The sequence below is a fragment of the Amblyomma maculatum genome, chromosome 8, assembly GCF_055883805.1.
Source record: "Amblyomma maculatum isolate TAMU_Amacu chromosome 8, ASM5588380v1, whole genome shotgun sequence".
NCBI lineage: Eukaryota > Metazoa > Arthropoda > Arachnida > Ixodida > Ixodidae > Amblyomma > Amblyomma maculatum.
This window is the reverse complement of record NC_139351.1, coordinates 122809090-122821226: the sequence shown is the minus strand read 5'-3', so window position 1 is coordinate 122821226 and position 12137 is coordinate 122809090. Positions and strand designations below refer to the sequence as shown.

The 12137-nt window shown below is 46.7% G+C and overlaps 2 protein-coding genes across 11 annotated transcripts in view; one reads left to right on the top strand and one right to left on the bottom strand.

The window, feature by feature from the left end:
* Positions 1-12137, top strand: part of Cln3 (CLN3 lysosomal/endosomal transmembrane protein, battenin) — a 119376-nt gene that overhangs the window by 11678 nt on the left and 95561 nt on the right. The gene's annotated exons all lie outside the window — the stretch shown is intronic.
* Positions 1-12137, bottom strand: part of LOC146182425 (putative peptidoglycan muropeptide transporter SLC46) — a 48401-nt gene that overhangs the window by 9297 nt on the left and 26967 nt on the right. For all 9 annotated transcript variants that reach the window (XM_084577511.1, XM_084577507.1, XM_084577514.1 and 6 more), the window contains exons 2-4: positions 11110-11421; positions 9106-9841; positions 7051-7287 (exon numbers count right to left, since the gene is read on the bottom strand). In XM_084577511.1, coding sequence (XP_084433637.1) covers positions 7051-7287; positions 9106-9841; positions 11110-11379 — 1243 coding nt within the window. In that variant the 5' untranslated portion in view covers positions 11380-11421. The remainder of the gene's footprint in view (positions 1-7050; positions 7288-9105; positions 9842-11109; positions 11422-12137) is intronic.

Genomic DNA, 12137 nt, shown 5'->3' with positions numbered 1-12137 from the left:
ACGGCACTCGCTTCGGCGAATCTTATGTTAACGACGCAGAACAAGCACACGGAACACAAGAAACGTAACGTGGCGTAACGAAAGTAACCTTTCTTTCTTCTCCCCGTCTATCTGCATGTGGTATTGATTTTGAACTAAATGCTCGGGCTAATCGAAAGGCTAGTACACCTAGGCCAATATCAACGTGCAGATAGACGGTAGATGAAAGATACACTTAGGCCAATATTAATACACGTGCATATATAGGGTGTTGCACAATTAGAGGCGCGATGTAGAATGCTTCTCCCAGCTAAACCGCGGAATCCTTGCAGTTCAAATTTCGCACAGAAATCACATTTTGTCGTTAGTATTTTTTAATACTAAATTTGTTTGGGGTACTTGCCTGATTCGATCAGAAGAAGTCAGATGTTCCCATCGCCTGCGGCGGCGGCGACGCCAGACGAACCGCTGCCCCAGCGATGGGACTGGTGGCGCCACCTCATGCTGCTTACAACAACTTAAACCTTCTGCCAAAACGTTCGCCCCTCTTTTTCTGCTACAGAGTTGTTGTAAGCAGCATGAGGTGGCGCCATCAGTACCATCGCTGGGGCAGCGGCTCGTCAGGCGTCGTCGCCGCCGCATAAGATGGGAACAGCTGACTTCTTTTGATCGAATTAAGCAAGTACTCCGAACAAATTTGGTATTAAAAAATACTAGCGACAAAATGCCATTTCTGTGCAAAATTTGAACTGCGAGGATTTCACAGTTTAGCTGGGAGAAGCATTCTACAACGCGCCTCTAATTGTGCAACACGCTGTAGATGGGAGGAGGAGTTCGTGCCGCAGATTCGTTTAGGGCTTCCTTTTAACAAGTTTCTTTCACGTTCAGACGGAGCAGACACGTGCAAGTAAGCAGGAGAGCAGTAGCAGGGCCCGTATTCCGAGTTTGCGTCGTTAGCGAAGTGTCGCTATCTCACGTGACCCCGAGTCATCTGATTGGTCGAATCGCCGGAACTGTGTGCTGCCACTACGGAACCGGATAAAGGGGCAACATCATGTTCCGGCGTTTCCACCAATCAGTTGACTCGAGGTCGGGGAGATGGCGACACTTTCGACAACGACGCAAACTCGGAATACGGGCCCAGGAGAGTCCGCTTGCCCGGTAGACTAAGCGGCACGCTGTGATGCTTGGTATATAAAAGCATACTCAAACGCTGATTAAACACTTAAGCTTTGTATCGCATCGTTTGTGCTACTCGGGATTTTTTTTTCTTGTTGACACTCATTGCGGCGATATCTAATAAAATAAGAAGAAAAAACTTTAACCAGCCGATGAGAACACAGGCGAAGGTGTGATGGAGAGAGAGCAAACCATACATACTGGAGTGTGGCGAACATTCTTGAAGCGAATGTAGAATATTCGTTGAACCGCCAATGGTATGTATAGGTAAGCGGTCTTCACTGCTGAAGCGACAGAAGTAGAACACTGAGCTGCGTGCCTAATATCACATATGTAAGACGCAGCAACATGGCAGTGCGCTGTGTCTTTTTTTTTGCATCGAAAGATACGCAGACGCGTAAAACATAATAAAATAATATAAGCCCTTTCATAAAAGTGAGCTGTACAACGCCCATTGATATGAAAATGTTTTAAAGGAGGTAGAAATATCAACTAGAAACATCCCAGGGAACCTTCTAGAAATGACCGAGTTGTTAGAGGCACTGCGGTTAGAGGCATGGGTCTGAGTTTTCGCATGGTGCGGACAGTCGGACGTATGAGCAAAAAAGCCTGCGGATAAGGAGACATTAAAGTATAATCTTTAAACGCCTTCCTGCAGTCTCTAAATCAGAAAGCCATTTCGGTGACTAAAGGCTATGCACTAGTTACTGAGTTGATTTCTAGAATGAGTACCAATTTGTTGTTCGAGAAGGTTTTGAGAACGAGAGTAAAGAAAATGCGTTTTTCATTACCTAAAACGCCTAAAGAGTCCCCTACTGCATACTATAGGCAACTTATCTGCAGACTCTCGCTGTGTTCTAAGAACCTTTAAAAAAATCTAAACGCACGCCTAGCGTATACTGGAATGCATAATTTATGCTTTACGCAACGGCCACCAGACACCGCTTCGCTCAATGCTGGCGTAAGGCTCCTCCATTGGAGCCTTATGCTGGCCACGGCCGGTGGCCACGGCCGGTCTCAATGTGCGCGGAGCGCGCGCATTGAGACCGGCCGTGTGCTGGCGTAGGGCGTTTCATCTCCCATCCGCCGTTCTCCCGCCACTTTACACGTTTCTTTGTATATTATTCTTTTTCATTGCTGAAGCTTCTCGTCACTCCTCGCCCGTTTGGCTACTTTCAAAATATATAATAGGCATAATATACGTCATAAAACGGTGCAGTTCGGTCACGACATATACGTCTTGTTAGCACCCTCCGCTCGCTACTTTCCGGTCGGCAAACTTCCCCCATTGTTCTGTGTAGGCACAAAGCCGGCAACTAATAATGGTGGCGCCAGCGTCGACTCGGGGCAGCTATCGCGACCCAGCTTATACTATGGCAGGGACTTAACACGTGTCGATATTCGTGTATCGGGCCTATAATAAAAAAGGTTTATTAACGATAAGCAAAGAGTGGAAAACAAAAGCTAATTGCATACGGGAAAAAATGCTAGCTTAAAAAAAAACTTGCACGTTTCAGATAAAAGGTGAAACTACGCGAATGAAACAGGACAAGAGAAGAAGGAACAAAAGACGACAACACGGTTCCTTCCTCTCGTTTAATCTTTTATCTGCAATGAACCAACTAGCCCGCAGAAATGTTCTGCACGTTACCGTCGTGCGTTATTCCACTTTTACGGGACAATAAAGGGTCGTCTGGCCCAGCGCCATATTTTTGTGTGAATGAAGCCGGCTTCGCACTTCAAATGGCTATACGTTGCAAAATCGACGCGACACCGCTGCGTGGTGACTCTAGACGGCTTAAAAAGCCACCCACGATAAGAACAACAGTTTCAACGCGCAATCTATACACCGTCTATAATAAAGTTACGCGGCAGTTTTGTGGTCAGTTATAGATAGAGTTTTAGTTTACCGTGATCCGCGATCCGTTACCGTGATCCGCTACCGCGCGTTTCACTGCGCAGGCCCAGATCCCCTTGACGCTGATAGATGGCGCCACATACTGGATGTCGGCACATATACCTGTCGCGTCGGGGTCAGTCAGCTTGTGCGCCCCCGCCCACACGCGCTAGAGGGTCACGGTGGCGGATCGCAGATGACGGTAAACTAAATCTCTCTGTTGTCGAAAGAACACGTCTCCAGGAGTACCGGAACAACGTGCTGAATGACGGCGCCGCGATGACACACACGCGCGCGCACTGTGAAATGGCCTCGTGAGCAGATGAAGACAAACGAACAGCCACGCCTCCTCACTGGAACGCGGTTCTCTGCGCAACCATTGTCGGAGAGGTCAAACACGGCAGCGTCCGTCTCGATAAGACCCACCGCAGAGCCGCGGCTGATAAAAAAAAAAAAAAAACTGTCGTTTATGCGATTCGGGAAACTTTCGCTGTTGACGAGAGCCTCGCGAAAGCGAGACCCACTCGAACAGCATTGCCGCCGATGAGGAACAAAAGACGAAAGACACACTGAACAAACGACGTCCCACGAGGCTACTATACAATATACGAGGAAGGTTCGATAAGAGTTGTATTCCGGTCCTTGTTTCTTTTATTTTTATTCTCCGATGGAACTGAAAAAAATACCAGATTCAAAATAAAATCCTGTTCCATTGAATATCATCACTAAGTTGATACAGCTCCCGCCCACCTTCCTGCCCTATGTTTCATTACAATAGACGATGTAATTGGCCGCGGGGCTGGTCCGTGTAAGTCACCATAGAAGAATGTGGGGAGATTTTTGCCTGACCGCCATACGCCGCGCGCGCACTTAACGTCATCGAGCATTTGGCTGTTTCCCAAGACAAAAGAACGCATCTGAAGAGGACGCACTTAGCGTCCGACGAAGAGGTTATATAAAAAGCACCAGCCATTCTTCCACGACAGCAGGCAGTGACCGAAAACGGAAGATAATCGCGCCCCTGATGGCGGACCATATAGTAAAAAGTGATGTGCGCCTCTCAAGGTGAATACCGAAATTTTCTTTCAACGTAGAAGTTTTGCTCAACCACTTGATAAATCACTTGCCAAGAGGCGACATTAATTAAACCTCAAGCGGCACAAACCATTGTGAAAATATTGGTATTATGTTGGCAATACACTGGTACTATGGTGGGTCGAACATTGCCAACATAGTACCAATATTGGACCGATATTTTTTTCTGAAACGAAGAAACTTCGCATGGCTTGATACGCGCACGCGAGTCTAGTTCGTTCCACCACCTAAACTTGCCCCGCCGTGCTGGCGCAATGGTTATGTCGCTCGACGCTGTGTGCTCAAAGATACGGGATGCATCTCCCGATGAAAATCCTGGCCAAGCCGGCCGGTTTTCGATGGAGGCGAAAAGTGAGGCGCCCGTGTGCTTTGCAATGTCAGTGCACAAAGAACCTCGGGGAGTAGAAATTTCCAAAGCCCTCCACTACGGCATCTTTCATAGCTTGAGTCGCTTTGGGACGTTAAACACCATAAACCAGTCAAGCAAACACCGCCAAACCGTATCTCATGGCCCGCCGAGCAGCACCAAGTGACACTTTGAAGCCATGATGCGACGTGACGTAGACTATCGAAATCAAACTAGATTCGATAGTATCACCTTTCCACTCGCAATGGTGTCGTTTTCTTGTTTTCTAAAAATTAGCTTCTTGTCACTTTCACCATTGATCAGACACCATCGGTGTATTCCCGCTGGTATATCCTGTTTTGCGCGAAGTGTAGACAGCTGGTTCAGCCGAAAATTCGTCGCTGTATCCAAATTGAGGAAAACCGGAGAAAATACGCACGTTTTATCATATGAAAATTGTGACGCAACCGTTATTTGTGCAGCGTTCATGATGACGTCATGCCATTTCATTTCCCATTTGGCGCCCAGTCCATCTTCTATAATGGAGGCTAGTTTCCGATAGGGACTCGAACCGACGACGTATATATGTACACCCTTGGTCAAAAGTCCTGAAGCCAAGCGATTTTCGCCTCAGCCGCAAAATGAAGCCGTCACGGCGCCATTAAAGACTAGATAAATGTGAAATGCTACGAGACAGTTTCTCGGTGTGATAAGAAAGCGTTTCCTGGCATTTTAAATGCCCTTTGACCTTTAAGTGCCCTTTGACCTTTATTGACGACGCGAAGGCTCCATTTTGCAGCTAATATGAAAATAATTTTGCTTCACGACTTTTCACCAAGGCTCTTCTGACAAGTGTAGGTATCCAGTGAGATACTGAGGCATCCCTTTCCCCAAATACCAACTTAAACAAAAATACAAAAAGTCGTGGAACGAAAAGGTGGTTCGAAAGGCGTTTTACTTCTACTCATAAGGCGAAGCTTGCGCGCGTCACCTTAATTTGTAATATCGACCCATGTATTGGGTTCGATCGCGGAACTGATCGATGTATTGCACGCTGTTCTGTAACACGCTGGCGGTGTTATGACCAATTTAGAACAATAAGAAACCTAGGGAGCAACAATCCAGCCAGATAAAGAGTGACAATGTTCCAATGTGCTGCAAAATGTTTTCAATTGGGCGTTTCGTTATTTAATAAATTCCGGCCGCGCCACGTACGTGTAATGATGGTTTGATCCTACTTCAAATAAAAAAAAAAGAGGAAACTGGCAATTTTTGTGTGTACATATATCTGAGTACTAGCAGCCACTGAAAACTATTTGCCTAACTAGCAAACTCAGGTCGTACATTAAAAATATTTTTTGAAGCAGATAGAAACCGGAAACTGAGAAATGGTTGTCCTGACCTCAAACAAAAGGTTATAGTAGGATGAAGCCCAACGCAAAGCAATTTGCAGGAGCATGCTGTCAAAATATGTTGCCGAAGTAATTGAAAGCAACGTGCTGTCTAATGCATTCAAATATGCGAGTCTGCCTCCGGCTTTCGGATCCCCACAATTCTTGCGAGATACGAGTACAGATCTAAGCTAGAACGCCGCTTAGACCTAGGCCCTTATTCTGAGTTTGCGCCGTTATCGAAAGTGTCGCTATCTCCCTGACCTCGAGTCATCTGATTGGTGGACACACCAGAACCGGATGTCATTACCACTTCCATTTCCGGCGCTTCCACCAATCAGATTACTCGAAGTCGGGGAGCCAGTGAAACTTTCAATAACGACGCAAACTCGGAATACGGGCCCTGGTGACCGACAACCGCTATCCCATTTTTGTCTGGTAATAGGAAGGCCTTAACACAGTTATCGCCAATATATTGCCAGCAAGCTTGTGCCAACATCGTGGGCCAAGTGCTCAAATAAATATCTTAGCGCGTTGACGGGCGCAATTTAGCAGTTCGTATACAGTACCTTTAACTAATTACACTACCAGCACCTCGGTCTTATCCACAGTAGGCGACAGTTTTCTCTGGATCAGTTCCCTTTCGGCTCGAGACAGTATATGTTTAGTCTACATGCAATGTCACCTAAACACAGCTATTTCAGCTACTCTCTGCACCGGAACATGCTACTGCTGTTTATCGCAGATGCTTCCTGGTATAGAAATATAAACTCGAGTTCGACGCTTGATGGACTTTGGAATTTCTCCAAGACACGTCTAGCTCAATGCATGCTTCCTTGGCTCCTGAAACACTGCTAGGAGCAATGTTCCCATTTTAGGTGTGCATCAGTGTGACCCCCTCAGGTGTCCCTCGAGGTGTTCAAATAAGTCTCCGGTCTTCAACCTCATAGAGACAGAAATACTGAGAGAAAGAAGGGAAGTGATGACGTCATAATATAGTTAATTGCATACAGTACATCCAAGATGGCGCACATATAGCTGAGCAAGCTTGGGTAATACGTCTTGGCCCTCTCGAAGTTCTCACCACTATGGCCTGCCGGCAGCAGGCCAAATAAAAACCGAAAACAACTTCACGCGCTCAGCACACAATCGTCCAGACTTACGTAGGTAGAAGAGCCACTCCTTGAAGGACAGTCCCAGGATGGTCATCTGGAGGAACGCGAAGGTCACCCCTATGAGCGCCATGGTCGGATCGCTGATCTTCAGCATCCGCACGAAGAGGAAGATGATGGGCAAGCTCAGCACCACGTTGCAGATGGAGGACACAGACTGCACCAACGTGTAGTGGGGCACCGACCAGGAATACATCTTGCGCACGTAGTAGTAGGCGATGCCAACGGCTGCAAGGATGCGATTGAGGCCGCGCCTTCAGAGCAGAAAAGAAGTTTGGGTGAGAGCGACTGGAAGGACCAAAAGTCACGCGCTCGCCACCACCATCAGGGACTAGAAAAGAGTGTAGTGAACCAGAGCTCTTAAGCATGACTCCATCACGCTGGTATCCTGAATATTTTTCGGCTTTTCAGGGCTCATGATTAGCTCAAGTAACGCCACGCTCACCGGTGCTCCTTCGTGATTGTCCAAAGCCAAGTGGTAGCGGGGGCGTGGCATCGTTGATGTCAGTCACAAATAGCAACAAAAAAAAAAAAATCAGAATAACAAAGAAATCCCTGTATTATGCCAGCCAAGATAGAGGATATAAGGTTGCTCTTTAGGAGTGTAAACTGCTGGGCTAGTTGGTTTATATTGCATAGAAAGGAAGCCAGCGAAATCAAACGCAGGACAAGAGCAAAGAAGGCACACACCACAACGCTGGTGTGTGCCTGTTGCGCTTTCTCTGTTTATCTTGCTTTTGGTTTTGCAAAGCCGAGTAAAGTTCCTGGTATAATTGTGGAAAGACGAGCTCCGGTCTACGCTCCGAGACCAGAAGAAATTCTGGGCCCACGTGCAGAGTCATATTCGACTTGAACGCAGGCTTGCTGGTAGTTCTTTGTACTACGTACTAGAGATATTCAAAGCTAAATGTGGCCGTAAGCATTTTTCGTAGAGGTGTATCTCAGGCAACAAACCTTGGCCTCCAGTGCCAAGGGAAAAAAGAAAAGGCAAAAAGAAGGATGCCACGATCGGTGCAAAGAAAACGTAAAATATCGTTTGGTATACAAGTTCTCGCTACTCTCTGGCGCTGACCAGTTAAGGTGGCGCTCATCCAATGACATGTATGATCGCTTATTTTTTTTCTTATTTTTCTAGCTGGTTTCATGAGCGTTTGCTTCTCAAGGCAATTACTACTATTGATATTTTGATATTGGTCCATTTTACTTAAGCACTATAAAAATTTTCCACGAGCGAGAAGGTTGGAAATGTGGCACCAATAACACCGGTATCAGTAAGGATACAAACCAAATCATACCGTGCGCGGCCCCCAGTTGAAATACATGCGTGTGCTGTTTAAGCATCCACAAGCTTGTACCTTCTTAACAAACCTCGGTAAATTCATAACCGTACGACAAGCCGGTGGTTCTTTTGTTCTTCACATTCCAGGTGAAAAAACAAATCTGCAAAACCATCTCAAAAATACGACAAAATAGTAAGTAGTTCTGTCGTAACTCCAGACGTTTATGTAGTTGGACTGCACTTTTTGTTCTGTTTCCTCTGTACTATACTTTTCCATAGTCTGCAGTACTTTTCAGTAGTAGCTGCCGGTTAACAGTCAAAAACGACACATAAATCCTATTGCGACAACAGAAATTGTTCTATAGTATCCTTTTTCGACTGGGACCGCACGTAAAAGAGCTCGAATCCTACCTGACATAAATTTTTTACCACAAAAACTATGCTAATACCACCATTTCACCTGCTTCACTCGTCGAGCATAATACATTGTATATAAAATAAATACTCCGCAAAAAATCTGTAGATCGTGGCACAAACGCATTCATCTTCGCTACAGAACTTTTTTTTTTTACTCCGTACGTTCAAACGTTTAGGGAGTGGCGGGATCGCCAATAAGTCACGCATCCCTCCAGCGCTGCGTATTTCAATACCGCCATTTAAAAAAAAAAAAAATCTCGGAGCTGTCCATTATTGAGCTTATAAACGCATTAGTAAATAAATTAAATAAAAATAAATTCAGCGGGAAGCCGACGTGTCCAAAGACTCACAAGCCAGGTCAAACACGACGCAGCAGATGGCTCCGAAGAGACACCACAGCTGCCTCCGTCCCTTGTTTGGCCTAGGTTTGATCGAGGTCTTGAAGCCTTCGGCCAGGTTGGTCAACTGGAACAGGTTGCGCATCTTCAGGCCCAGCCCGTCGTGCTCATGCTCCGGCTTGACGAGGTCCTTGATGGCCACGTATGCCCACACAATGGACAGAGCGGCGATGGAGAAGGACACGTAGAGAACAGTCTTCCAGCCGAAGTGTCCGTATAGCTGACCCCCCGAGAAGATGGCCAGGGGCGAGCACAGGGACATGGTGAAGTTGAGGGCGAAGAAGCGAGCCCTCCTGCTCTTCGCATCTGTAGTCAGCGTGGCCTCGCTGTAGATGGCGGTGAAGACTGCAATGAAGCCACCGCTGACACCATCAGGTATGGTAGAGAGGATGTTCACGTACAGGGGCATATCCATGTGGTATACGGTCATCATGGTCAGGGCTGTGCTTATGAGGAAGCCTATCATGGCAACGACGAGCGGCGTTCGGTAGCCGTACTTGTCGCACCAGGGGCCGATGAAAATGGCGACTACGGCACCCGGTGCCAGCGATATGACCGTGCGGATCATGCTGGTAACGCTGGCTATCTTCTCGGCCTCGTTCTTCACGTCCTCGAACTTGTCCAGGTGCGAGCAGATGCTCGCGTTGTAGTGCAAGCGGCCGAGGCACGCCTTCTGAAGGATGAGGTCCTGAAAAAGTAAAATCATGGATGTCAGGCGGACACAAAAAGAAAAAGAAAACATGCGCATACGAAAAATGTATGAGCTGTGTTTAACGGTCGCCTAGAGAATGATTTGTCCGTATTCCAGCGGTACCCGCGTATGATGCCCGAAATTTGCATATGGGCTACAGTTGAATTTGGCGCGGGGAGTGGCGTTGCCCAGATATCCGTACAGCAGATAACCGATAGCACATCTGAGAAACTAAAATTAATACATAAAAAAAAAGGAAATCGTAGTCGAGATCAAATAAAAAGTAGCGAAGTCGGAAAACCTGTTGGAATAACAACCGGCCAAAGTTAGTGCAATGCACTGGCAAGTGGAGGTATTTGGACTGTACAGTTCTTTATGATAACATATGTACATTAGGTACATTCAAAAGGAAAGGCATCATGGGCATTCATCTAATAATAATCCCATAAGCGCGAGAGATAAGCCCGCTATCTTTTTCCTGTTTCTCAAAAAGTAGTTCTGTCAATGGTGCGCATTATTCAAAACCCATTTCCAACTTTAGTGCATAAATGTGACCAGAGATTCGTCCTTTTTGTGCAACCCGAGGCGGTTACTTTTCGCACTGAAGCAACTTGTACCGTCTGACGCGATTTGCTGGGATTAAAGCGCTGAAAGACGAAGTTCATTTCTGCAAGTTGAGCGAAATTACTCTCTATCCTCCTGCGCCACCATTTTTATTGGGGAGCAGATGACAATCTCAACAGGAAAAATAAAAAGTTTAGCTCATTTGCCGGAGCGACTTCGCGATTACCTTCCAGTCGTGTTGGACAGGACTTTAAATGTAAGCATCCATGTATTTCCCGAACTCTGTATAGCAATACGCTTTGATTCTATATCAAACGCTACGTGCGATGCTCTCGCGTTTAACAGGCGCATGAAGCAGCGCAGCGACATGTCTTCTATGCTTTACATGAGCACAGCAGACTGCACTTTTGAACACACCGTTCATGGTGCACGTCAAATCGCATATCTGAAGCGTATAGCGTCTTTATCGATGCGTCTTCAGCATTGACATGAAAATAGTACGCTTATTCGACAGCGTTTCAACAAGTGTGTTCCGCGAATTGTTTCCATGCATGTCGTCTTTTCACGCTCCCACTTTTGATGCCGTAGTCGAAAATAAATACCTAAAATAACTAAATTATGCGTGTTGAACACGTTAATGCCTGCGTGAGCTGCGGGGTACGGCAGAATAATAATAGTTTTACTATAAATTTGACACCCACCTGAATAGGAGTCATGGACATAAAGCGCGATAAGACGAAAAGCGCGAGGAAGATCTCCAGCCGGACCACGAGTATGGCTCCCACCACCCTGCGCATGAGGGTCGGCGGGTTGGCTACGGTGACTTCATCCGCACGCGTGGTCTCCATGATGCCCGAGTCGACGCTGGGCTCCATCAGTGCAGCATCACTGACAGAGTAGGAGCTGTTGCCGGGGCCAGAACTCTCAAGCGGCCCCGAGGTCGACGACCCGCTGTTTCCCTTATGGCTCATCTCAAGCGTCGGGGTGTGTATGACTCTTTCGGAGCCTTCAGCCTGTTCCGGTGGAAGAGGAACAAGGATATGCATGAAACGGAAATGAGTCTCCAACTCTTCACTCGACCCCGTTTTCTCTTTTCAAGAAGAACGGCTAGCATAAACTCTCAGGCCATTGACTGGCGCCTCATCCAAAACACACAGTTACATGTCAGGAGTACGATACACCCCAACAGCTACAGCTCTGTTTACTCCTGGTGTGGCGCCTGCCCCAATCTATTTCACATATACACATACGAGTAGAGGAAGGCGGCGCTGTCAACCGATCGCCCTGGAAGTCCAGCTAAGTATCGTTCACCTGGTCTATGAAGTAGAAAACTCCGCCAGAGCCCTGTACTAAGGGAGCCAACCAATCTGCTCGTCATTTCCCAATTTCTCATCCTCCTTTTTTCCTTCACAACGTTTTACGCTCACTTCACATCATTCTCAGGCCCACAGTATATAACGAAGCTTAAGCCAGATAGCTGAAAATGGCATCCAGTGTATTTCTTTAGGAGTAATTGCTATTGTCAAGACTATTAGTCCCTTAAATGAAATACTCTTTCCGAGTCTTGTCACAAAAAGATCACCACCGGGGTTGGTACCCACATGCACCAATCTTCGTTTCAAGAACGACTAAAAGTGACACACGATTTCTTCTTTTACGAATTCAACTGCGTAGCCAAAACTATCAGTGTTTTAAATGACAAAACGCTGTTGCAACTGATAGACTCCCC